Consider the following 25,999-nt stretch of genomic DNA (forward strand, 5'->3'; position numbering starts at 1 on the left):
ATCCGTCTCGAAAAAGGGCAGCGCTTTGAGTTGATCCGACGACTGTCGTCGCAACCGAGTCTACCCTATTACTACCCAACCTACTCCCCTACGTACAGTACTACTGTAACTAACGTAACTAGTCATGCCCCGTGTCACTGCGCCCATAGCTGAAGAGCAAACGGTTTCAATTACGTAGCTGAGCGTGCCGATCCGCATGTATTTTACCTTGCCCGTATGCACGCGCGCTCGCATCGGAGGGACTATTGCTTTGATTGTGAGCCGCGCAAAGCAAACAGCAGCAATTAAACTACAATAGTTTCCGACAATAATTCGGCAAAAGCTGAGGAGATTCGATGGGCAAACGAAGCATATGGGCGAGGGTGTGCCTGCTCGTTTGCCGCATCCCCCCGGAAGCAAATCGACAGAGAGGACAGGGCATTGCCAAAACAGGGGCATGGGACGGCCTTGCCGTTGGTTTGGTTATATTAATCTGCGGCGGTGGTGGGTGGGTGTGGTTGCTGGCAGGCGGCGTTAGGGGGTGGGCGTGTTCCAGGTTGTCAGACCCCGGGACGAGTTGCCAGCTGTGCGAAAGTACTTTTGAGCTCTTTTTTTGGGTTCTTCTTTTCGCGTTGGCGGATGCAGATCATCAAGAATATCGCAGGTCCCCCGAGGCAAAGGTATTGACAGTCGTCAGCCAGCCAGCCTTCCAGCCATCAGTACGAAGTATTATGTTGCCTGGCCTCTATCATTGATTGAACCCCTCTGTTCGGGGCCATCATTTTCCAGCCCTCGTATAGTACCGGGAAGCGAACAAAGACCATAGAAAACCGTGTTTCATTCCGGTGCCAACGGCAATCAAGGCGAGGGTCAACCTAAACTGCGCCGCTGTCCGCCGTGCGCTGTCCTCAAACACCCTCGGCGGGTGCTACTCACGGAGAATCAAATGATGCAAAATGGCACGAGAATGAGTTTCGCCCAGACACAACCGAGCCAGGGGACTAATCAACAAATCACCTCATAACGCAATCAACCATGCACAGAGCGCCTTTTCTTCATGTTCCCTTTCCACCACCTCCCCGGCCCCCCTGCTCTGCCACACCGCAAACGCACAAAAGTATTGTCCTTGTCGTACGAAGTATACCTGATTTCGTTTCTACGCTGGCCGCGTTTCGCAACGTCCCGGCACTCGCATGTGCACTGCCCAAACTGTCTCTCTTGTCTGCTTGTGCCCTGCTTTCTTGCTTGCTTGCCCAGCCTCTGCTATGCAGGCAAGTAACGCCATGCGCTGCTGCATATACTAGAGGCGGCGGGAAGCAACGTTAAAGGCGGTGGGCGCAGGGTGTTGACGTCGTCGATAAGCCAAAAAACCTGCAACCGGCCGGTGCAGCCCATGTACTCGCGCACAATACAGGAAAGCCGGTGCGGGCATGAATGATTGAATCAAATGAATGAATGGTCTCGCGCCGCCCATCATGGAGCCATGCCCGCGGCGTCAACCATTCACAAGGCACCATCTGGCTAAGGGGGCCGCCACAATTAAGAGACACACATGCGCGCCGGCTCTGTCGCGTCGCGCGATCCGACTCGCTCACTTGATCTCGATAGACTCTGGTTCCGGTCGGTGACGGCGAAGGCGAGGGCCAAAACACGGGTCACCTTCAATGCGACATGGACTAAAAGGCAGGTTCAAAGCCAAATTTATCGGCAGAGACCCTCGTGAGGAAGGCTCACGCATGCATCTTTCGGCAAGGGGGTCGCCCGTTGATGATGGACTGACTTGACGGGACTGGCTGAACTGCGCATTTCCCATTTTCCTGTCCGGCAGTTCCTTTTTGGTGCGGCGCCCGGGCCTGCTGCGTCTGTGTTGTCGACGGTGGGGACTGAAACATTCATGTCTGATGATGTGCTTGCTTGCTTTCCCAGGTCGCCGGCGAGTCCAGCGGCTTGGTGCCGATTCAGCATTGACCTGCGCTGGGCACCTGAACATGGCGCCGCCCATTTAGTTCCCCTTCTCTGATGCGACTGCATTACCAAGTATCTCTCCCCAATTGACCGTCCTTGTTTGGGTGGACAAGGCCTTCCCGCGGCGTACCCAGTTGTCGCCAGTTGAGGCCCGGCCGTGGCATCCCTGTCTGTTGCCGGACAGGTCGGCTGGTTAGTTGCGGATCCCTGCGCCGAGTACGTGCGCGATAAAGTTTGGCGGCGGCGTGGCGCCCATTCCATTCAGTATTAGTAGATGTATTCTCAGCAAGCAACTTTGCTCGTAGCAAGCAACCAGACTGTAATCGTCATATCTGCCTGCATGTTTGCAAGTACTCTACAGTGCAAACTGCGCTGCATGTACATACACCTGTACAGTTCCGTGCGGTATCTGAGCTTCTACGCGATTGCCGGCGAGATTGCGCAAGTCTAGGCCGCCGCCATCCCCCACCAGTGCCGCCTTGCCATCAACTATTGGAAGCTTTTGCCCTTGCCTGCCAGCCACCCACCTCCACACGCAACTTCGCTGACCGACGGCAGCGGGTTCCGGCGCGGCGGTGGGCGTGTCGGACAGCAGGACGGTTTGCGGAACAACGACGAGAAAGAGGTGGTTTCACTGACAGACACGACAAGAGAGGAGCATCTGACCAGGAGACACAGAAACCGAGTCGGTCCCGACATGGGGGGAGGGCGCACAACACATGGCATACGAAGTACGAGAGCAACAGCCCTGGAAACTCAAGGGAGGGGGGAGGGGAGACAATTTGCTGGGACAGGGAAAAAGGGTGGGTGGTCGCTTTCAACAGACGCCGAGTATTATCGTAAGCAACAGCAGCACCGCATCCGGCGCGCCCTCGCAAGGTATGCAATTCGCTGCGCCCTTTGTTGCTTGTCGTGCCACTGGCCGGCTGAGAGGGGGCAGAGACTGGACGAGTTGCACCGTGATGGCCTGTTATCGTTCCGGCACCCGCACACCGCTCAACCGGGATTGGGACCGAGGCGAGACTCTCCAACTCTGACTCTCTCAGGTACTTTGCGTGCGTACAACACAGTATGTATATGCGTACTTGGGTGGTTTCCGATGGCTCTTTTCATCTTTTATCTCTCCGAGTGTCGCCATGTTCCCATGGTTCGAGTGATTCGCAATGGCTTGGCATTAACGCGTGTGTGCCCATCAATAGTTGTTAGCCTAATAAGCTGGCGTCTCCGGTGGGCAGGCAAGCAGTTCCAGTCAAGACTGGGCGATAGCCTAGGGCAAGGCAGTGTGCATGTGGAGCATACCGTCGCCATCACGCGCGCGGGCTTCCATGCCCATCTCAAACGGACACGAGCAAAACGTGAGGAAGAGGCCAAAAAAGGCCGTTTCGAGACTTGAGAGATTGACCCACCCGCCGCGTTGCTGATCCCTTGGTTGTTATGGGCTCTGCGGCATCATGTGTTTGTGGTGCATGTGTTGTCATGCACAGTGGCGACACGGAACTCTCAAACTCGACCCGGGCCCGGGCAAGCAGGCGACGAGCAAGCAGGCAGGTGACGTTGTAGGCACGACGTAGCATGGAGGCGTTGACATTGGCCCATGGATGCAGGCTGCCCTTGCCGTGTGTCCTTGTTGTTTACTGTCTGGTGGCACCACCGCCTCCATGTCATTCGCGGTGCGGCCATATGGGTCGGACGCGAACTGATTCGTCCCTTTTTTTTTTTTTTTTTTTTTTTTTTTCATGTTCACCCTCGTCGCTTTGATTATTCTCAAAGCAAGGCAAGCAAAGCACCGTGTGATGTGCGGTGCAATTCAGCGCAGTGCTTGAAACCAAGTGCGACATGAAACGACATGGAGAGAGAGAGGTGGTGGTGGCTCGGAACCGGCAGGGAATGTGCTTACCTGTTGGGTCGTGACGGGGGGTGTGTCTGTCTGCCTGGTGGCATCGATCAAGCAATCAAATGGCCTTGGGCGCGGGCGAGTTGGTTGTTGGGGCCTTGGCGTGCCATTGATCGATCCATGAATGGACCGAGGGGGCGGGCGATGAATCAGAGGTCGGGGTAGCATTTTGCGTCGAGACGATATGATACATACAGCACAGCCAGTACAGTCAGTCAGTACAGCGCATGCATGCGCAGCCCCAAACATGAAAGCGTCGAGGACGAGGGCGCCGCCGGGACAAGGAGACGGACGGGGGGCCATCCCGGTTCATACTCGTATCATGCTCTTCAGGTTCTCTCAATGCTGGCATCCGCATCCTCCCTCACCCCCAACATACCTTGTGTAACGCAGGCGAGGTACCTGCCTGTAAAGCAGCACTGCCCTGTAATCATATGGTCATAATCAAAAAAGAGTCAGGTTTTCCGTTCTGGGCGTTCCACGCTCAGGTGGCCCAGGCTTTAGTATTGCGTGCCAGCCAATGGCGATTGAGCCTCGCGGCCGGGACGGAATCTGCCTTTTGGGGCCTCTGGGCTCTGGTTCGGGCCTAAAAAAAAAAGAAGAGCCGGTACTTGCTCGCTTCTTGACGATGCGCATGTATCGTGATCAACGTTGGACAGATGTACGTTCCTTGCCTGCTCCCCAAAAAGGTTCCCCCCGAAACTGGCAGGTCAACGTAGTGCGCGGAACTAGTCACTGCAAAGGTGATTCAAACTGCGAAAGAGAGAAAGTCGTTGCAGGATGATTGATGGATGGATGGAGGGATGTGAGGGAGGGTCGGTCGTTGATTTGGGTCATTTCACCTACTCGTGTTTGCCAAGTACCTGCTGCTGAAACTAACTTGCTGGACCGCACCGTGGGTACATCGTTTCGGGTACCTTGGCTTGCTGGGAAATCTGGCAAGGTTGCAGGAAGTAGGTACGTTGGCGAAAGAGGTAGCACTGCAACTTTGCCGGAGGCCGCGTTGCGTTGCGCTGCGGTGAGGCGCGGTGAGGTGATCGATCGCTCATCCGGTCAATCATCCAAATCAACGGCTGCTGCTGCTGCTGCTGCTGCTGCTGCTGCTGCATCATCGTCAGCTGCTCCCTTGACGTTGGCCTTTCTTCCCTTGCGGCAAGCAAGCAAGCCAACCCAGCCAGCCGAGCCCAGCCCAGTCAGTCGAGTCCCCAGCCCCAGCAGCCCATCCCAATCCCGAATCCCCATTTGATCTCAGCCCATCTACTTCGTACCCATCCCATCGTCCCCCTTCGCAAATCATTCGTCCCTGCGCTCGTCCTTGTAAAACCTGTCTCTAACCCGTCATTCCCGCCGCCCCTGGCGCCGCCGCCGCGCCCACCAGACTGGACCTCCCACCCCCCGTCCACCCATCCATCAAAAGTCAGTCAAGTCAACCAGTCCTCGCCCTCTGGCTGGCACATGTGCGTGCGTTCGTGCGCCGCCTGAGCAAAATTGCCCACTGCCAATCTCTCTTTCCCGTAACTCTGTTTCTTGTTTCTCTTCGTCTCTCTCTCCCACACACACCCAGACTCTCTCTCTCCCGCTCGAGGAGGACAGAGACTTTCTTCCTTCTCTTCTTTCGCACACGCTCCCTGTGTCCCTTCCGCGACTACTACCTTGCCTTATCTACCTGCGACTATTGCGCGGCATTCGCGGGCCCCCCTTTCTGTTTTGGTAACTCGGCCCCCGGCTAATACAGTGCCGTGCTGTGCTGTAATTGCTCCTCTGCCACCTTCAACGCGCGTTGGGGGAAACCCGTTCTCCAGTTTCGCTCCTCGCGTTGCCGCTTTTCCGATCGATTGCCAGAGTGCAATTGTCCGCTGCGCTGCGACCGTCCACACACACTCTCTCTCTCGCACGCACTCGCGCAGACACGCACACGCACGCACACACACACACCCATCATCACGCCAGCGCACGCAACTCTCCTCCATTACGAGAGTCTGCCTGGATAATTTCCCCTTCGCCACCTCGCCGCTTCTTGGCCTTGTCAGCATTTGTCTTGTCTGTCCGCTGCGTTCCAATCAGGCCTGACGTCGCCTAATATCTTGCATCTCCACATCACCCCATCTTACTCTTTCCTCTTCGAGTTCGTCAAAGGGCACGGCTCATCGGCTACTGCGCCATAGCTCGCAGCTCCGATTACACAGCCGGCCGGCTCTTTCCACTCGTCAACAACTGCCCGGTCTGTTTGCGTTTCAACGTCGTCCTTTTGTCGTCTGCATTCCCGCTCAATCGGCAACGCCGCCGCCATGGAGGAACCCGCTGCCGAGAAGCGCAGCGTGTCTGCGACGGCCGACGACAACGCGAAGCCGTCTACTAATCACCGCACCGCGTCGCCCGCGCCATCGGCAGGAGCTGCCGCGGAGCCGGACGCCGCGACGCAGGCGGCGGCCCTGGCTGAGCGAGAGGTCGCCGCGGCCAAGGCGGCAGCTGAGCAACAACAAAAGCGTCGGGAAGCATCGCCGCAACAGGACCGCCCACAGGCCCCTACGCCGCCGGCCGAGCCGCGGCTTCATCAAGAGTCCCGAGAGGGGCGAGAGGCCCGTTCATATGAGCGGAGCACCAGCAAGCCTTTTGTTCAGTCACCAGAACGGGAGCAGAACGAGGGCGAGGAGGAGCCATCGCCGCGACAGCAGCGGCCAAATGGCACTGCGACAGACTCTGTGTAAGTTTCAGCTTCCCTTTCACTGCCGCGCTGCGCTTCATTTTCGTCGTGGTTCTTTCGTCTCGTCGACCACCCAAGCATTGGAAGCCTCTGGATCCTCTGTGGGATGCAGGCCGACATTGGAGTCGGTTCACAAGCGCCAGTTCCTACCGAAGCAAGTGCTGGGTAGTTTCACAGGCTGAAAATTGCGCAACTCGCTCTCGTGCCGATTCGAGGCTGCAAATCCATCTGGCAGGACCTCAACCTGAAGCGGGATGGACGCTCCTGCCTTGCCTGGAACTGCACTACACTGCTCCTTCCCTCTCGTAGCCGCCACTCGTCGCAAAAAGCAAGCGCACCACCTCAGGCGCCATCGAGCGGCACCTCGACCTGCAATCCCCAGGTAGGCTCACTGTTGCGGCATCAGGCTTCGCCTTGCACCTGAGCATTGCCGCGGCCTCGCACTGGATGCTCGGGTACCTGTAGTGCGGTAACTCGGGTGCCCAAGCCAAGCCAAGGCAGCTCGCTCGCTGGCTCGCTGGAGTGCAAGTGCGCGCACGGTCCAGGGAGCGCGGGTTCAGCCGAGGCGGTAATAGCTCGATTCGTCTGTTCAGTCCCTGATTCATTGCTCGCTGCCCTTCTCACCTCACCTCGCCTTGCCTTCTCTCTCCTTCTCTTCCCTTCACCACGTCAACTGGGCCAACTCGTTGGCAACTCGCATGCTTGCGAAGCACTTTCGTTCGCGCCAAGGTGCACAATTCAGCAATCTGCCCGTCTTCTGCCGCTCCCTTGGTTGCGCCTCTTCTGCCCGGATCCGTCTTGTCAGACATCGAGTTGGTTGCGCCGCCCCGACTGCCCTGGCCGCACACCAGAGTTGCCTCGCAACCAACCAAGAGTGTCACCAACGAGGGCAGAGTGAGTAAGGCCTCGCTAGCCGTTCTGTCCTTCGTTTGGAGTTTTCCCTCACGATCCGATCCCAACGGCTTTCGTCATCATCGGCCTGCGGGTCTAGCCCCCCTTCAACTCTTTCCTGCCTCAAATCAACTCGCTCGGGTGCCGGCAAACCTCAAACAGACGCTTGACCCCGGCGCTTGCTCTCGGGCGTCGCTTCTGAATCCTTCCCGCCGAGGCGACTCCCTTCGACTTTGCAAACGCCTTGTCTTTGTACTGGTGCCACTTGGGCCGCACATCTATTCGTTGGGTTCTCGTCTTCACCCCCGTCGTGGCCTGCGTTTCGAGCCTGTCATACCCCTACGCGTTACACCGACTTCAGCCTGGATGGGAGCAAGCAGTCTGCTCGCCATTGCTGTCGTTTCTGCCTCTTGCCGCTACCCCTTCCCGCAACCGCATTCTGCCTATTTGTTGCCAGCGGCCCGGCGGCAATAGACTGGTGGCCCGTTCATTCTTCACCTGCTACCGAGACCCATACGACAGCCCGACTGTCTTGTGTTAGTCCAACTCCAGAAGATGAAAACCGACGACGAGTGTCCTCGCTTCGGCTCAGCCGATGAACCAACCTTGTTGCCGTCTACAGCAACTTACATACCCATTAGGCAGCTCAACGGTCACAAGAGCAACGGCGTGGCCGAAGACGGAGAGGCAGAGAGCGAGCTCAGCGAACCCGACAGCAACCTTCATTCACCACCCACCGCGGCGCCTGTTGCTGAGCCCGAAGACGAAATAGTTGTCGAGGCCCGTGGTGATAAGGAGCACAAGCCCGACGCTCCCGCACCTCAGCCGGCCAACGAGGATGCTGTAATGCAAGACGCTCAAGACGAAGCTGCAGTTCCTCATTACCCGAAACGGAAGCGCACTTCTCTGTACCCTGACCTGAGTGAAACCAAGATGGAAAACTCGCAGACAGCCCCCGCTGCACCACCTGCTGCTCCGCCCGCTGTCAAGGACGTCAGGAAGCCCAGGGCGAGAGAGACCTCGGTCAAGGCTGCCCTGCTTGGCTGCTGGAGAGACTCCCCGGTACCTGAGCCTGAGCGTCGACATGCTGTTGTTGGCTTCATCGACATACGTGATCGCCTCCGCACGCGGGTCCAGCCTCACACCACGGCCGGGATCCCCATTGACGACTTTCGCCTGCCTCCTGGACCCGGTGGCAGCTGGGTCACGTTCGAGCGCATCGCCTTCGCTGAGCACCTCATCGGACTGGATCACCCCCAGGTCAAGGAGTATGTGCGTTTGGTTGCAGAAATGCAGCAGAGCGAGGCAATGAACATGTCGGACGAAGAGCTCGTTCAAGCGGCCATCGCCCGCGCCAAGGCGAATCCTGCGTACGAGAATCCCGTGGTGGCTCCCCAGATTGCCTATGGTCTGGAAATGCCCGACCGCGGATCGGATCGCCCCGAGTCCAAGCGCCGCAAAACGAGCACCGGCTTTGCCGCCATTAACACGAACTCGGTGGACACTGCCACGCCTCCCCCGGACTCGGCCAAAGCTCTGACTCCGCCTCAGTCTATGGCCTCGCACCAGACTCGATTCTCAGTTGACCCTTTACCCGGAACCCGGCCGACGCGCATCCTTCTCGGATACTGGAAGCCGTCCAGCGAGCCTGATCCCAGAGATCGACACGCCGTCTACGGAATTCTCGGCCAGAACGACATGTTCAGGGTCAAGGTGGTGCGAGAAGCCCGAGACGGTCGCCCCGTTGAAGGCAACTTCCCGCAGGGTGCAGGGGCTCTTTGGATCCAGTACGACGAAGTCGAGTTCGACGACCATCTCAAGGGTCTCCAACGCGCTGAGATCAAGGAATACTGCCGCGTCCGACAGTATCAGCTAGATCAGCTGTTGGGCAAGGCCGAAACACCGGACCAGAGAGCTGAAAACGAGACCAAGGCGGTCGTTGAGGCACAGGCCCGTGCCGGAAGCGGCCTCAAACTTCCCAGCAACGCGCCGAGCTTCAGCACCGTTGCGTCCGCGGCCACAGAGAGCGAGGCGACATCCAAGTCTGGCTATGGCGGTCATGAGCTGCGTCAGTCTCGCAGGATCGAACCCCGGCCCGACGGTCGCAACCTCCGCCACTCCCTCAACGAGAATGATCTCCGATCGACTCAGCAGCGAGCCCAGGCCGGCGGCAACGCGGTCGCCCTCGAGCGAACCAACGCCATGGCGCGCCGTGAGCTCGCGAGAGCAGAGGCCGCCCAGGTTCGCGCCGACCGTCACGCGACGAACCGAGAGCGTGCCGCGGCAGCCGCAGCGGCTGCAGATGCCACCACGGCTGCCGCCGCTGCTGCCGCCGCTGCTGCGACACCAGTGCCGATGACCAATGGCCGCGTCCTGTTTCACGAGTCTGACGATGTGCAGCGGCTCAATGATCTGTGGGAGCGCCAGGAGACACTGCGCGTCAAGGCCGGCGCAGAGGAGGCCAAGTTCTACGACGGTGTTAAGTACGAGCGCAAACCCACCGGTCCGTTTGTCGGCAAGCTCGTTTCGCAGGGCACCATCATCAACATTGACGGCGAGGACTACGTCGAATATCGTGTCCTCACCAAGCCGTCATTCTTTTAATTGTCGCAGTCGCACCCCGTGCGGTATTGCGAAGCTGCCGAGATGGATTCGGCATTTCCTTGTCTCGTCAGCCTCGATCATGTTTCAATGCTATTGCGACGGTACGGTACAGACGGGAGGGATTTCTTTGCGAAACTAGACTGGAACAAATGCTCGCGCCGCCTTTTTGCGTCTGGGTTTTCGGGTCTTTTAATATCATCTTACCGCTCGAGCACACGGTGGAGATACGGGGAGGGTTCTGCCACCGGCTTGCTGGATTTTTTTGGTCCTCGACTCACCCTTCTTTGTGGGCATGGTTGTTTGCTCTGACGGGATAATTTTTACGCGACGGTAACCGTGTGGGTGCCGTTGGTTTCGAGAAATGTTATGCGGAAAGGGAAACCCCATGGAAACGGACGGGCGAGAACGCCTTGGGCTTGCTGGCGCGATGACATGGAGAATGGAGTTACGGGAGACGGACCACGGTACTTATACCCGGTAGTTTTTCGTGTTTGAGTTTTAATTTGAACCTGTCTGTATGGACTCGCTCTACGATCCTAGGTGACAGTTAAAAGTGTTTTTTGTAAACGAGATGTGCCCAGTTACGCATTTCAGTGAGTGTAGAAACAGTTTGACTGAAACGATTCGCGCTTAATCTTTATTCATTCTTTTCTCTATCCGCTTCGACATCATGACCCGTCAAATATACCCGTCCACAAAACGCCCGACATGGCCCTCATGTATATGTGTGTATATGCATGCATACTCTCCCCCTCTCTCAACGCCAGTGTCTACGACTTCTCCACATCATTGTGCCGGCACTTCAGCATCCGCCTCCGCCTTGGCAGGGTCCTCGTACCCCTCCGTCTTCATGTCCCTGAGGCCCAGCTCCTCCTCCTCTTCCTCAGTGCGCTCGTACGTCTCCTTCTTGATCTTGGGGTCGGCGTTGGGGTCGTCCGTGTTGGGCTGCACGAAACTGCTGGCAAAGGGGTCGGTAAGGATGACGGTGAAGGGCCGACGGCCGGCGATGGCGTCGTCGAGGCCGCCGAAGAAGTCGTCCCACTGGGCCTTTTCGTCGGCGCTGAGGGAGTCGCCGCCACCGGCATTGGGCTGCTGGCCCGGGGCGCCGTTGGCTTCGAAGATTTGGCTGCGCAGGTCGTCGCGGACCTGGGTGAGGAGACCCTCGACGGTGGTGAAGCGGCCACCAAGGGTGCCGGGGTTGACCTGGAGCTTGAGCTCCGGGCACTCGAGGCCGCAGGTCTCGCTCTTGAGGATGTCGCGCGCCAAGTCCGTCGAGTCCTCGACCGTCAGGGTGATCTTCTCGCCGAGCTCGGGGATCTCGCCGCCCGTCTTGACGTCGTTGGAGCGGTAGCCGCAGTCGTCGCAGACGGTGGACATGAGCACGACCTGCTTGAAGTGGGGGATGTCCACCATCTTCATGTGCGTGGTGCAGGGGTGCATGCAGCCGGGGCACGACGCGGGGAAGCTGTAGACCTCGTTGGGGATGATCTCGCCGTCGGCGGTGAGGCCCGGGTTGGACAGGCCGGCTGCGCCAGCGCTGTCGGCGAGGCCGAGAGCGGCGTTCTGCTCCGGCGTACGCACAAACTCGCGCTTCTCCCACTTGCCCACTCCGTCCTTGAGGTCCGGCGCGATGAAGGAATTGCCAGCCGGGTCGTCGACGTACACGCGGAACGGGAACGCCTCGCCAGCGAGCATGGCGCGGCCCTTGGCGATGATCTCGGCCACCTTGGGGTACACCTCGGGCATCTGCTCCTTGCGCGCCTCCTGCCCCAGCTCCAGGTCGTCCATGACAGTCGTCAGCAGGCCCTCGACATTTGTAAGCTGGCCGCGGCCCGCCGGGATCTCGAGGTCCAGCTCGATGAACTTGACGACGGCGGTGTCGGACTTGACGACCTGCCGGCTGAAGTCGGCGAGGTCAGTCAACCGCAGCTCGTAGTGCGTGCCGCGCGGTTGAACAGTTCCAGCGGCCTGGATCTCGTTGTTTTGGGTATTGCAGTGTTCGCAGGAGAAAGACATGATGACGACTTCGCGGAAGTACGGGATCGCGGTGAGGAGCAGCCGGGTGACGCCCTAGTCTGTGTTAGCATATTGCTACAGCAAACGGCACATAACCTTTTCAATAGGCTTCATCAAGACGTACATTCTCTCCGCAGTTCATGCACAGAGACTCAATCTCCTCGACGGGCTTGCGCTCGTCATCCTCGGCGGTCGGCTCGCCGTTGGTCGCTGGCGCGAGGTTCTCGACCTTGCTGCCGATGGACTCGAAGAACTGCTCGGGGTTCTGGGTGTTGACCACCTCTTTTGGCTGATCGGAAGACATTTTCGGGTTCGTTTTGCGTGCTCTGGGTATCTCGGATGGTGGTTGCGTCGTCAAGAAACGGGCGGCGCTGGCGGGGAGGGTTCTTTTTGGTGGAGGTGATGCGGATGGAGGGGCTCTGAATTTTTTGGAGGGGCAACAGTGCAGCGTTGGCAAGTTATGTCATTGGGCGGCCACCGCCTGTCCGTCTGGGGAAGTGCGCTAGAAAGTTCGCGACGCTGCCCGTAGGCAGGCTCAATTCCGTGTGCAGACAGACAGCCCGACGCCTGATGTCAGTGTGGCGCGAGCTCCTTCTGGTGCCATCGACTGTGCCGCAGCAGAGGTTCGCTCGGTGTGCATGTCGAAGTAGTAGTAGTAAATGATTTTCTGTCGGTTGTCGAGCTGTGAGGACAGACCCGGGTCGGCACCTCACTTCTTCATAAAGTCGGCCAACGACAGAGACGGCGCCGGCTTCTGCTGGCCAGCGAGAAGAGCCTGCAGGCCGCCTTTTCGATTCTTGGCTCGCTTCTTGCTGCTGGCATTGGCCGTGGCCTTCACGGACGCTGCTGTAACTGGCGGCTGCTCCGTCCTTTTCGCTGCCGATGCCTTTGCGACTCGGCCGCGCACGGCTGCTGGCTGTTGTCCCAGAGTAACCCTCGTGACGCGATGGCAGCGTCCACATGTCAATTCCTTGGATGGTCCCTGCGCCGCCGCGGGCTCTTCCGCCCGCGACCGGGCCGCGCCAGTCGACCGCTTCTTCCAGTCCTGCTGGCGGGATTTGAGCCTCTGCAGCCTCAGCGTCGTCTCCCCGAGCCCAGGAATCATGATGTGTCCGCAGGCAGAGCAGACGTGCTGTCGTTGGAGCTCATGCTGGTCCAGATTGTTGTGGAACATGAGGTCTGCTCGATGCCTCATGAAGTGCGCCGACGCGTCTGGCGCCGTCTCCCGCAACAGGTGCGCCGCATCGGTGAGGAAGTCGAGATCCCTCGCAAGCTGCTGCTGATGCCCCGAGGATGCCATCGCGGACCGCGCGTGCCGTGATGCGCGCTCCGAGTGGGTGCGAGTTTTGGCGATGGATGCAAATATGGGATTGCTACTGCAAGGCCCACGGCGGTCTGCGGCCTGACTCGGGCTGGGCGTGCGGCTAGCGAAGTGCCGGGAGTGGGGCTAGTGCTGGTCGCATACCGTGAGTGTGAACCCTTTGGTGCTGTTGCTTCGACACGCTCATCCGTCGCCACCAACACAACATTCACCGGCGAGTCTGACGGTCACGAGGACACTTCTCATCTCAGCGCAATTATATTGTCTAGGCTCGGCGAATCTCCCACGTGATGTCCTTGATGCTGACCTCCTCCCCGGCCTTTTCATCGTAGTCGAACCATTCGCCGTCGACCAGCTCGATGCCCGTGAACTTGGTGCCCGACTCGAGGCCCTCGGCCAGCCAGTCCCCCTGTGACGCTTGTTAGCATTTGCTCTGAAATGGATCACGGTCCCGTAGCCATGGACTTCGCAACAGCTAGGGATAGGTTTTGGTGGCTTTCGCATACCTCTGGCTTGAATTCCACAAACTCCAGTCCGCGGCAGTCAAACTCAATGAGCCGCTGGGCCTTGGCAGGCTCTGCCTGCTCATACGGCTTTGGGGCAGCCTTGATGGAAGCCGACGATTCCCGCTGCAAGGTGTGAGCGTTCTGATCACCGGAGGGGAGCTAGAAAGTCTGACCTTGCAGTTTTTGCATTTCCATACAAAATTGGCCTCGCCGCGGCTGCCGCTCATTTCGTTTGTCTCCTAGGTGGGAGGGTGAGCAGCCATCCGGGTTCAAGCAAGGGTGGCTTCGACCTACAAAACGGTTCACTCCCACATAGTTGTTGTGCGTCTCTCTGCACGAGGTACATTGGACCTTGAACATGTACCAGAATGGGTTGTCCTGGCTGTCGTCGGGTCGCAGGTTTGTCACCCTGGGATGCGTGAGCTCAGCTTCAATTGTCGCCGTAGTGGGGGAATGGGCTTCAGATGCTCACCCCGTGAGCTCGGCTTTCAACTCGAGCGTGAACATTTTGCAGCGCAAAGACGTCTCAGCAGATTGCTAGAGCGACCTCGAGGACCGGTTCCGTTGAAGTCTCATTAAGCACCAGGCGGTCGTCATCGCCTGTGTCACAAGCTGTCTGCTTGGTGGGGGAGGGGAGCTTGGGCTATCACGTGACCAGCCGCATCGGGTCCGGAATTGCCCTTGGATTTTCTCGAGCTCGCCTGATCATGATTACCGACCGAATGGCCTCATGCCGACGACCACATTGCCCATCCCAATTGATTCCCAACAACCGTCGCCTCCACGCCAGTCTCTGCAGATGCCGCGGTGATGCAGTCTCTGTGGTCTAGGGCCGCAGGCCAGGCTCACCGCTGCGGATGCAGGACCTGCAGCACCGCCGTCGGCGCCGCCGGGAGACGAACCGCGGCCGCCGCCCGGCGTCGCAAGCCGACCTTTGCCGAAATCTTTACCGCGTGCTACAGCTCCATGTTTGCGACCGCCGCTGTCGTCGATGCAGTCAGGAAAGAAGATCGCCGAAGGGAGCTGGATCGACAATTGGATGAGGCGCGACAGGAACTGTCGGACCTGCGAGACCGCGGAGCTTCGGAAGCTCCAAAGCGCGAGTTCCGGCCGACCGACCTCACGATTGAGCAGATGGACGCACTATGGCGCAGCCTCAAGAGCATCTACAGCAACCGGCCGTACATGAAGGAGATCGACAAGCCAGCCACAATCAGCGCGTCCGAATTGGTGTCCAGCCTCCAGAGCGAATACTACGGTTGTCCGACGGAAGCCTCCATGCGAGCATCCCGGCGAACAGAGTACGAGCGCTTGGAGCGGGCCATCATCGCAGAAGAATCCGACAAGGCCATTCTGTCGCGTGAACCGCGAAACAATCTACATCTGTTCAACGAATCCTCGAGCATCGAGCATCTCGTGCAGCAGCTCCTTCGCCGAGCAGAAATCATCGACAAGGGAACATCGCCGAGCCCTTCGTTCGATGAAGCACGGGATTTGGCGGAAACGGGCCGCGCCAACTTCACCTTCCGGTCAATCGACCCGGGGCGAGCAAAGAAGAATACCTCCTTGCTCAACCGACGACTGAGGTCCTTGATGGACGATCCGAAGCTTGGAGTGAAGGAGAGAATCGGTCGGGTGTGCTACAACCTCCTTGTGTCGGCCCACCCGCCAGACATGCACACATACAACACCCTGATCGTGGCATTCGACAAGGCAGGGTACCATGCGTTCGCCGACGCCTTGGTCAACTCCTTCTTCCATGAGCGGCTACTGCGACCGACACCATCCACCTTTGTCGCCATCTTAAACCACTACAAGGCCACAAACAACCATGGCAAATTTCTGCGCGCACTCGCGTGCCTCACAGGCGCCGACTCCAAGACGGGCGCGAAGATTGGGAGACGACACGTTGGGGACGTTGAGAACAGCCCTATTCTGCGCAAGTGGGCGGCCGACACGAGACTTCGAACCCGGACAGGAGACTGGGTTTGGGAACATGTTCCCTTGAGTCGTCCTCTTGTCGAAGAAGTCATTACCGGTCTACTGCGGTTCAGGCTCTTTGACCAGGCCGCCACCTTCTTCGTCACATGCATGAGGTCCGGTGTCGCAGTGAGCACGTCCGTTGTCAAGCAAATACTGGACGAGCTCATTGTGGCCCTGGATTGGAGAGCGGCAGTCCGGCTGATACGCGGATTCAGCCATGCAAACCAACAGTGGAAGGCGCTTCTTCTGACCGACGATGAGACGACGAACTCGTATCTGATCAGGAGGATCTACACCTTGTTGGATCTATGTGGCCTGCATGGTGCGGGTTCGACATGGTCGAAAGACCTCCTCACCAACTTGAATTTGTCAGGATCGAAGCTCAGCCGGTTCCTCGAGACGCTGGAGGAGTCTTGCCTAGAGTCGCCAACGCGCCCTGGTGGTATCGCCGACAACCAGTCCGCCGAGGACAACGCGCTCATCGCCCGCTCGGCGAGTCGACTGCTTCAGACCGAAAGCCTATGGAAAGAATATGTCTTCGTCAGGAAGACGACGGCATCTATCGAGAGCAAGCTTCTTTACCCAGAAGTAGGGCCCGAGTTCCGTGCCGCCATGGCCTTACACATCGGATCTGCGGCTGTTCGGCGGTCAGAACAACTGGCTCAAGATCTGGCCGGAGTGCTGGCCAGTGGGAGCTTGTCCGGCCCTCGAAGGATCGACGCGCTTGATGAATGTCTCAGATTTGAGCAGCTGAGCCTTGAGGATGGAGACAGGAAAGATGAGGTCGTCGTCGGCAATGCAGCGACTACTACGCGCCGTGTAGGCGTCCGAGGCAATGCACCCGGGAGGAAGATGGAAGCTGTCGCTTACAGGGGGCGGCAGGCTACGGACGGGCTTGCTATGACACCCAGACCGAAGAATCTCCTTGCGTGGCCAGCCGTGAGCCGGCGCGAAGTCTATTACTCGGATGGGCGCCAGTGGGCCGTGGGAGCATGAGCTTTCCGACTGTTTACAATATCATGTACTGTACTGTGCAGTACGACATTACTGTATAAAGATGTCTCTAGAGGCACTACTGAACGACGAGCGATTTTTTCCTGTTTATCTATGACCTTGACAAGGAGCAAATCACACAAGGGGCATGTGCACGACATCCGAGCCACGCTGTGAGGTTGCAGCGAGCGCAGCACGCGAGGTTGCCTTGCTGCCAATAGCAGGCAAACAAACAGGCAGGCGGCCAGCCATTGGCAAATGAGACGTGCAGCAGACGATTATCACTCACGTTTTATCTTTAACTCGTAAATTTGCTTTGACGGCCACTGCAGCCGAGGGCGCCCGGTCTCGATGGCACGCGCGGCGCGCGGCGTCTGGGCCAGTCACGGAGCGGTGCTGGTCCACGGTCGCCAATGGCCGGCCCAGAGTCGCCGGCGCGGACGGAGGCACCAGCGGCACGGTTCGAAAGGAATGCGCCATCATTGTTCGTCTGAGGGGGAAGGGCACGATGGAGGACGGGGGAAACATGCCACGCGGGGGGGGATGCACTGTGCGCCAGGCGCTGGCTTTTGGCGACGCATTTTGCATACAAGGAAAGCTGGGAAGCTCAAAGCTTGATTGATTGATTGATAACTTGATCGAGTGTTCGGACTCTGTAGCCCGACGGGACCGGACAGCGGGCGGCCAAGCTGTCCTGAAATGGATGGTGGCACTGTGCCGCAGACGACGCGGGTAGAACCAACGGTTCTGGCTACCGCCAACTGTAAGAGCGTCAAGGTTCTGAACAAGCTCAGCGAGCGCACCCAGAGCAGCCGTCATTACAGCGCATTACAGCGCCTTAGCCATGCGCTACAATACGCTACAGCACGTGCGTCGAGCTGGCGCAGACTGTGTCCGCCTGCAAAGAGTGCCCGCCCAGTGGCCTGCGATTATTATTAGGCGCACGCCCCAGCCCCGACTCAACCTCCACCCCGGCTCTCGCGAGATGACTCGGCCTTCCCCACATGGATTCTGACACGGCGGCTTTCTCTCGGTTTCGTCGCCAGCACTCATCAGCTCTGCCTCTCACCCCGAAAATCTCTTCGGATCCGTCATCGTCACGAGGAGGAGAAAAAAGTGGACGCTTCGCGCGCGGATACATTTGCCGACAATGTGTCCATCCTCGTTGCCCTGAGCTCCGCGCAGGCGCACCGCGTCGCAAAAGCACCCAACAACGAAGAGGCAAACCCGCCGCCCGCCGAGCCCCCCCTTGCGACCGTCTGCGCTGCTGCCACTGTGGCTCTGGCACGGTCTCACGATACTTTCATTGGCGCCGACTAGGGCTCTCTCGCTCGGTAAAGCTACCTGCCTGGACACTGGTCGCTAGGCGCGGCTACCGTACCGACGGACGACAGCCCGGTCTGGACGGCAATCAACCTGGGGAACTCGGACACACAAAAACGGATCACGCGACCTCGCCGCCCTACCGCCCTTTATCATCGTCGCTCCTCCGTTGTTTTGATCGGTGCCGGCTCATCCCCTTTCCCTTTGCTTTCCCTTACCGGTTCGTCGGCGGCGTAGAGGCACCTCGTCTCGCCTCAGCGCGCTCTTGGTTGCTGTCGCCCCACGACTCAATCTCTTATCGTTTGGCCCCCACAAACACCCCAGGGCCAGTGCACCTGCACCATGAAGTTTGGACGGAAGTGAGTTTCTCTCTTGCCCGAGAACCGTTTTCGTCGCGAATAGGTGACATTGTTGACACGCGTTCCCCCAAAGTCTCCCGCGCAACCAGGTCCCCGAGTGGGCTTCTTCTTACATCAACTACAAAGGCCTCAAGAAGCTCGTCAAGGCCGCTGCTGAGAAGGCTCGTAATGGAGAGGCAGTGGACCCAGCAGGTGGGCGGAACCCCCTGTTGACCGCATCTCGTCAACATCCCCTAGGGGCTGGACCCTGATCCCCTAACTCAACCCTGCAGAACTGTTCTTTGCCCTCGACCGCAATCTCGAGGATGTCGACTCTTTTTACAACAAAAAGTATGCTGAGGCGTGCCGTCGCCTCAACCTTCTTCACAACCGCTACGGCAGCGTCCCTGATGTTGTAGCTACTCTCGACCAGGATGAGGTGGAGGAAGTCATGGGAGCTCTGCTCGAGCTCCGAGCACAGTTCAGGAACCTCCAATGGTTCGGCGAGATTAACCGCAGAGGCTTCGTCAAGATCACCAAGAAGCTAGACAAGAAAGTCCCCGGCATCTCGTCCCAGCACAGCTACATCTCCACCAAAGTCGACCCCAAGCCGTTTGCAAAGGACGGCAACATCTCGAGGCTGCTGAATGACATCAACCGCTGGCTGTCCGTCCTTGGTGACTCCCAGAACACGGACGACTCCAGGTCGGATCGTTCCACTCGGTCCCTGGGACGAGCCTCCGCAAAGGCTATGCTGAATCTCCCCCAGGCTCAGCTTGACGTGCTTGATCAGGCAGTCCGCAGCGATGAAGTCGAGGCGCTGAAGGCTGGTCTTGCTGAGTCAACGATTGGGTCAGAGCTGCAGAGGCAAAGCCTGCTGCTCAACTTGCTTCAACGCTCCATCTCGGCCCGTTCGCGGAAGTGCATTACGCATCTTTTGTCGCAGCTGAAGAGCCTCGACGAGCCGGACGACATCAATGGCCGCAACTGCATTCACCGCCTCGTCATTCACATTGGAAGGACCAAGTCCTCGCCTCAGGACGACGATAGCGTTAGCGCATATCCCGTGCCCGTCGGGTCTCACTTCACCAACAAGCACTTGCAGCCGGCGGTTTCGTCTACCGTCCCCGTCAAGGCCATCAACACCAAAGAGTCTAATCTCTTGAGCAAGGACGATGAGGCGGTGCAGCTGCTGATCTTCCTGTTGGACCAGCTCAGCCCTGATCAGAGGATCGCGCTCAAGAGCCGGGATTCGTTCGGTCGCCTGCCTCTGCACTATGCTGCCCAATTCGGGTTCGTCATCATCTGCCAGATCATCATGAAGAAGATGCAAGATTGGAACCAGTTTGATTCCAAAGACGGCATTGACGCACCCGAGTGGCAAGACAGCGAGGGCTTTGCGCCCCTGCATCTCAGCGTCATCGGGGGACATCCCTTGACCACGCAGGCTCTGCTCCAGGGCGAGAACTGGCAAGGAAGCAGCGAAGCCAAGGTACAGCTCCGGAAGACGGTGCCCAAATCTGGCGCGGTGCTGGCGTTGGCCACAAAATCGAACTACGAGCCCATTGTCGAGATGCTTGTCAAGGCAGGCGTCGACATCAACTGGACCGACAAGACGGGCGAGACGGCGCTGCACGTCGCTGCCCGGTTCAATCATGTGGGCTGCGCTCGGATCATTGTCAACGGGAGCGAATCTCAAAAGGCCGATCTCGAGATTGCCGAGAACTCGTACTCATGGACACCTCTGCATGTTGCTGCCGTCGACGGTTCCATCACTGTCGTGCAGCTCCTGATCGATAGTGGCGCCGATGTGTCTCGTCCGGACGCTTCCGGCTGGACTGCAAAGGAGCATGCGGCACTCCGTGGCCACATGGATATTGCGCGACTGCTTGCCGCGCATACGGACGAGGAGGAAGCCGCTTCGCGTGTTGCTGCCGGGATGCAGCCGTCCGGCAACTCGCCCGAGAACTCTTCCATCGACGAGCGACGTTCTAACGGAGCAAACGCTAACAGCGGGCCTCGGCCGGCTGAGCCTGTCAAGAGTTTCGGTCACCGCTATTTGACAAACGAAAGCCTGGTGCTTGTCAGTCTCGGGTCGATGGACATTCGCAAGACGACGGATGCCGTCCACCTGGACCGTGTTCCTCTCAATGAGGCACATAACACGCAGCTCGACACGGCGCTTTCCGTTGTCATCAGCGCCAATGGGGCTGTTGGCGAGGCGACCGTGGTAGACCTGCCGGTCCACGAGAGCATCGCGACGGAGCCTGTCGTCTTCACGACGCAGGATGCCACCAACGTTAAACTACTCTTTGACATCGTCCCGACGTACTCTGGAGGAAGCGGGAAGAACAAGATCGGTCGCGCCGTGGCGCTACTGTCATCTATCAAGCCGACCTTGGGCACCCAACGGATGAATCTCCAGGGCGACGTCTGTGTGCCCATCATGTCGGGCAACCTCGACGTCATCGGCACCGTCAACTTCAATTACGTCGTCATTACACCCTTCCACCATCCCAACATGGAAATTACGTCGCGGCAGACGTACTGGAAGAAGATGTCGTCGACGATGCTCATCGGCCACAGAGGACTGGGCAAGAACCTTACCTCCAACAAGTCCCTGCAGCTCGGCGAGAATACGCTGCCGTCCTTCATCGCAGCAGCCAACCTAGGTGCCCAGTACGTCGAATTCGACGTGCAACTTACCAAGGACCACGTGCCTGTCATCTACCACGACTTCCTCGTCAGCGAGACGGGTATCGACGCCCCCGTCCACACGCTCACCCTGGAGCAGTTCCTGCACATCAATCCCGATAAGGGGAGGGATAGAATCCACCAAAACGGACCCAAGGTTGCGAATGGACGAGGCGGCTCACCCCGGCCGCGAAGCCACAGCTTCACGCCTAAGCGGTCGCTGTCCATGGGCTACGCCGGGACCGGGCACGCGGAGATGGAGGAGCGCATGAAGCACACTCGCGACTTCAAGGAGAAGGGCTACAAGGCCAACTCGCGCGGCAACTTCATCCAGGCTCCGTTTGCGACTCTGGAGGATCTGTTCCGCAAGCTGCCCGAGGAGATTGGCTTCAACATTGAGATGAAGTACCCCATGCTGCACGAGAGCGAGGAGCACGAGATGGACACGTACGCAGTCGAGCTCAACTCGTTCTGCGACACGGTGCTGTCCAAGGTCTACGACCTGGCCGGAGAACGACACATCATCCTCAGCTCCTTCAACCCAGACATTTGCCTGTGCCTCAGCTTTAAGCAGCCTTCGATACCGATTCTCTTCCTCACGGACGCCGGGTGCAGCCCGGTCGGCGACATCCGAGCTTCTTCACTGCAGGAGGCAATTCGGTTCGCCAGCCGGTGGAACTTGCTGGGAATTGTGTCGGCGGCAGAGCCACTCATCAACAGTCCACGCTTGGTCAAAGTGGTCAAGGAGTTGGGGTTGGTGTGCGTCAGCTATGGCGTACTCAACAACGACCCAGCCATGGTACAGGTAGGTTTTCGTGCTGCCCGTACACCAGTTGGATTTCGAAGCTAACATTTTGCAGCGACAAGTCAAGGAGGGCATCGACGCCGTCATCGTCGACAGCGTTCTGGCAATTCGCAAGGGCCTGACGACTGCAGAGTCGGCCAGCGGAGAGCAAACACGAGCGGCAACTACTCCCGAGTCAGAAAAGGAGCTCAAAACATTAGAGGAGGGGCAGTGATTCTGCATATTTGCTTGCATTTACGGAGCGAGAAGCCTTCAAGGAAACGTCTTTCCCTTGGGCCTAATACAGCATACAATGGCACGTGTGAAGAGGAACGAGTTCATGGTAGAGGTCTATGCAGCAGCCGAATTCATCAGACGGCTCAACCTGCCTGAGGAATTCGTGTTGACGACCATATGATATTCTAGCTACGATTGGCGGACACATGTATCTTGGAACGGACGGCCGCAAGAAATTCAGCGGTTGCGGACCGCGAGACAGGACTGTTCCTGCTCGTCGGGTCACGCACAATGACTCGCCCCCCTTTTGGTCCCCCTTTTGGTGCCTTGCTATCGCGTGCTTGCTGGCTCACTTGTCGTTACATAGCTGATGGGCGTCGGATACCAGGCAGGCCTGCCTGTCACCTGATGCAATGCGTACGCAGCAAGCATGGGCCCAGGAGAGTGTGTCGAGGCCGGCAGCGCTCAGTACGCGATGCTACCCAGCCCGTACCAACAATGCCTCGGATCAGGTACGTATGTACGAAGTGCCGAGACGCTGCTACCTTGGCCTATGTGTGTTGGGTATAGGCGCAGGCTCAGGCACATGCGGGTTCGCGCAGCCGGCGGTCCGCGACCCAAAGTCGACGAGAGTTTGGATGCGGCAAGCCCCCCGTCTGTCAAAACGCCTCCTGCATCCGGGCCGTCCAGCACCACCTTGTGGGCGGCACGCATCGTCGTTCGTTCGTCTACGAGTACGGATAGAGGGGTATTCGTCCGCGCACCAGGGCTCGTTTCTCGGCATGTCAGGGACCAGGGGGGCTGTGTTCGGTTCGCCCGCCCGGCGGCTCCGGGCCGGGGACAGGTTGAGCCAGACTTTTGGCCAAGGGACAACATCCACGGGACCAAGTTACGACGTGAGTACGAAGCATGTAGCTACGTAGGATCGTGCCGGGCCCTTGGACGGGCGGGCGGCTGGCGAGGTCGCACGATGGTGATGATGCGGGCTTGGCTGCGCCCACGGGGGAGGATCGATTCGCAGCGAGAACGGCGATGCTCCACGAGGGCCAGAGGCGAGATGAGGACCCGGCGCGCGATGTGATGGCGATTGCGATGCGGCTCGGATGCGGGCTGGGGCTGGTGCCAATTGACGGTTAGTGTCACCATGGCCGTCCCATGTTCCGGCTCTTGGTCGGGCTCATATCGCGGATGCACCACACCGTAGCCGCCAAACCCCCATCGCCCATGCCCATGCCCATCCCATACGCACGCCACGCCTAGTCTTTCTCCTCCCATGCGTTTTCAACCCGCCCGCGTGGTACAGGATGGCGCGAATGCTGACCCGAAGATCTTTGAAGATGGACGGGGTGTGCGAAGGAGTAGATGTGACCACCCGACGAGGTACCTACCTACTTACGCCGTCGAGTCGTTGCTTTTTATTTCCCCTTTCTTTCCTTTCGTGACGCGGGCACCCGCTCATCCTCTTGTCTCCTCCCTCGTTGTCCCGTGTACGTTGCAGCACTCAGGTTAATACACAGAACAGCTCGTACAGTAGTAGTAGCCCCGCACCCCGCCAAGGGACGAAGACACGGCATGGGACAGCCAAAGAAAGAAAGAAAAAAATATGAAGTATCGCTTCGGATGCCGTTGCCCTTGATCCCCGGGGCTGCGCTGCATCTACCGTACGCGCGCATATGCGATGGGGCGTCACCGTACCCGTCCATCTGCCAGGTACAAGCGGTACTTGCCGGGGGTACTCGATGCAAAAGTCCCCCTCCCATCCTCCATCGTCTCTCTTCCCCTTGCCTCTCCTAGCCTCTGTACCCTGCAGCATCGTCAACAGAGCCAGGACAACAACAAGAAAGAACGCTTTTTGGGGTAAGGTGGGCGGGCGAAAAGGGGGGGGGGGGGGCGCTGGCAAGAAAGAAGAAACGAACGGGGAAGCAAAAAAATCACTTAAGGCAGCCAGCCGGCCCGCACCTGTCAGATGTGACAGCTCGCAGCCGCCATCTTTGCCACCAGACTGGGGGCGGGCTGGCGGAGGGGCGTACGGACTACGGGAACCGTTCGGGCGTCCTATTCGTCTCGGCTTGACGGAAGGAAGGCAGGCTCGTCCTGCTCGCCAGAGGAAACACAGGACATGACACGACACGATAACGACACGATGGCAAGGTTACGGGGCGCATCCATCTGGGCCGAAACGGTCCTGAGGGCGGGGGGCGGAGGGGGGATTTCGCATGCACTGTTCGCCCGGGGGAGGGGCGTTGGCGGGCCGTGGAGCGTCGATTGCCTTGGGTCCCTTGGGTCTTGTCTCGTCTCCATCATTGAACCATGCTGATGCGGCCGCTGTTGCTGTTGCTGTTGGGCGAGCTGTGTCTGCGCGCTCAGACTCAGTGACTCTCTCCGCTGCTTCAGATAACAAAATATTTGACCGCGATATCGGTACGCAAACAGTAGGCCAACCTGCTCGTGGTCGAGGACACGGCGAGGGACGGAGAGAAAGCCCCATAATCTCCGATCGAGGCCGTTCGCGATGGGGCGCACGGCTGGGGGGAGATGAGCGTCTCCGGTGGAGCAAGATGCGCCGTGGGCCAGGCCGAATAGCCCACTTACATGTATTACCCCGTAGTGCTCTGTATGAGGTACGCGCGCAGCTGCTCAAGGTCTGCCCCGGGAACTTCAGCAACCAACTTCGTACAACAAGGGGCATCCGATGGACAGAGTGACAGACCCTTGCGGGTGTCTGAAGCGTGATGCCATCGACAGCGGCCAAAATCCTGCTGGGCCCAGAATGCCGGCCCGGCTACCACAGACATCGTCACTGCAGTTGCTGTAACTAATTAGTAGTCCGTACAGGCATCAGAGCACAGACTACGGAGTAGACTGACTACCAAGGACAACCCAGCAGATCTGCCTCATCAATGATCAAGGCCCGTCCGTGCGTGTGTGGCACAGCATGGGCAAAAACCCCTGGTGTATCTATTATGTAGTGCGGCGCGGCGCGGTGCGGCTCGGTTCGGTTCGGTTCCGCAGCGGACCGTCTGTCGAGGAGGTTCGTCCCCCGTTGTTGACGTGCAACATACACACACACTCCCATGGCTCTCATGTTTGACAGAAAGTGAGTGTATTTTGACTTTCGTCGACTTGGTCACCCCCGGCCAACGACGCACGCGCATGGGCGCATCTCCCATCCGTCGTGGTGGCTGTGGCACGGCATGATGGCATCTCGGCCGCCGCCGCCGCTCCCCTGTCCTGGTAACAGTGACGTTTTTGTGCCTTGTCGCTAAACCAGCATTCTTCTTCCCGTGGTTTGCGGTCGCGCTATCGTGGCGCGGGCGGGTGACTGCCGATGAGAGTGCCGCAGGTTTCTGTCCCTCTAAGCTACTCGTGCAACACGCCCCCGGCAGGTAGTGAGTCCTTGCAAACAGGGACGTCAACTGATACTAGTCGAGATGGGCTGGACAGCGGCCAACTATGCTACGTAACTTGGCAATTAAGGCTGCCCCCTCCTGCAGGGCGGTGGATATCGGCCTACCGTCAATCAGGGAGGTGAGAGGCTTGGCGGCCGCAGACATCAGACGCAACGCGCATCGTCGCGAACGCTTCAAACCCGACGTCCTCGCGAGACTTCAGTCACGCCGTTCCCCCTTCTGTCTCTTGCAGTCAGCCTCGCCCGCCAACGTGGCTTGCCAGTTCCTCCTCCTCCTCCCAGTCCTCGGGCTTCTTAGCCTCGGACCGTCGCTTGTTTTTGGATTGATTGATTCTCAGCCCTGCCAAAGAGGTTTAGG

At 58.7% G+C, this 25,999-nt stretch overlaps 6 protein-coding genes across 6 annotated transcripts; 3 read left to right on the forward strand and 3 right to left on the reverse strand.

Annotated features, from left to right (window-relative positions):
* Positions 1 to 6,126: 6,126 nt before the first annotated feature.
* Positions 6,127 to 10,037, forward strand: PLICBS_008275 (uncharacterized protein; the record flags this gene model as incomplete). Its single annotated transcript, XM_018324223.2, has 2 exons — positions 6,127 to 6,542; positions 8,075 to 10,037. 2 exons carry the CDS (start codon positions 6,127 to 6,129, stop codon positions 10,035 to 10,037), a joined length of 2,379 nt encoding a protein of 792 aa, XP_018177402.2.
* Positions 10,038 to 10,823: 786 nt separating this feature from the next.
* On the reverse strand, positions 10,824 to 12,357 carry PLICBS_008276 (nucleolar zinc-finger protein; the record flags this gene model as incomplete). The annotated part of the gene is made up of 2 exons (XM_018324222.2): positions 10,824 to 12,107; positions 12,178 to 12,357. 2 exons carry the CDS (start codon positions 12,355 to 12,357, stop codon positions 10,824 to 10,826), a joined length of 1,464 nt encoding a protein of 487 aa, XP_018177401.2.
* Positions 12,358 to 12,762: 405 nt separating this feature from the next.
* PLICBS_008277 (uncharacterized protein) lies at positions 12,763 to 13,353 on the reverse strand (the record flags this gene model as incomplete). The annotated part of the gene is made up of 1 exon (XM_018324221.2): positions 12,763 to 13,353. One exon carries the CDS (start codon positions 13,351 to 13,353, stop codon positions 12,763 to 12,765), a length of 591 nt encoding a protein of 196 aa, XP_018177400.2.
* Positions 13,354 to 13,639: 286 nt separating this feature from the next.
* PLICBS_008278 (uncharacterized protein) lies at positions 13,640 to 14,387 on the reverse strand (the record flags this gene model as incomplete). The annotated part of the gene is made up of 5 exons (XM_018324220.2): positions 13,640 to 13,783; positions 13,881 to 14,003; positions 14,054 to 14,119; positions 14,175 to 14,289; positions 14,353 to 14,387. The coding sequence occupies 5 exons, from the start codon at positions 14,385 to 14,387 to the stop codon at positions 13,640 to 13,642; spliced, it is 483 nt and encodes a 160-aa protein (XP_018177399.2).
* Positions 14,388 to 14,679: 292 nt separating this feature from the next.
* PLICBS_008279 (uncharacterized protein) lies at positions 14,680 to 16,859 on the forward strand (the record flags this gene model as incomplete). Its single annotated transcript, XM_018324219.2, has 2 exons — positions 14,680 to 14,687; positions 14,744 to 16,859. The coding sequence occupies 2 exons, from the start codon at positions 14,680 to 14,682 to the stop codon at positions 16,857 to 16,859; spliced, it is 2,124 nt and encodes a 707-aa protein (XP_018177398.2).
* Positions 16,860 to 18,521: 1,662 nt separating this feature from the next.
* Positions 18,522 to 22,230, forward strand: PLICBS_008280 (glycerophosphocholine phosphodiesterase; the record flags this gene model as incomplete). Its single annotated transcript, XM_018324217.2, has 4 exons — positions 18,522 to 18,538; positions 18,612 to 18,730; positions 18,811 to 22,016; positions 22,072 to 22,230. The coding sequence occupies 4 exons, from the start codon at positions 18,522 to 18,524 to the stop codon at positions 22,228 to 22,230; spliced, it is 3,501 nt and encodes a 1,166-aa protein (XP_018177396.2).
* Positions 22,231 to 25,999: the final 3,769 nt, after the last annotated feature.

Source organism: Purpureocillium lilacinum (assembly GCF_023168085.1).
Source record: "Purpureocillium lilacinum CBS 284.36 DNA, scaffold_6, whole genome shotgun sequence".
In the NCBI taxonomy this organism is placed as follows: domain Eukaryota; kingdom Fungi; phylum Ascomycota; class Sordariomycetes; order Hypocreales; family Ophiocordycipitaceae; genus Purpureocillium; species Purpureocillium lilacinum.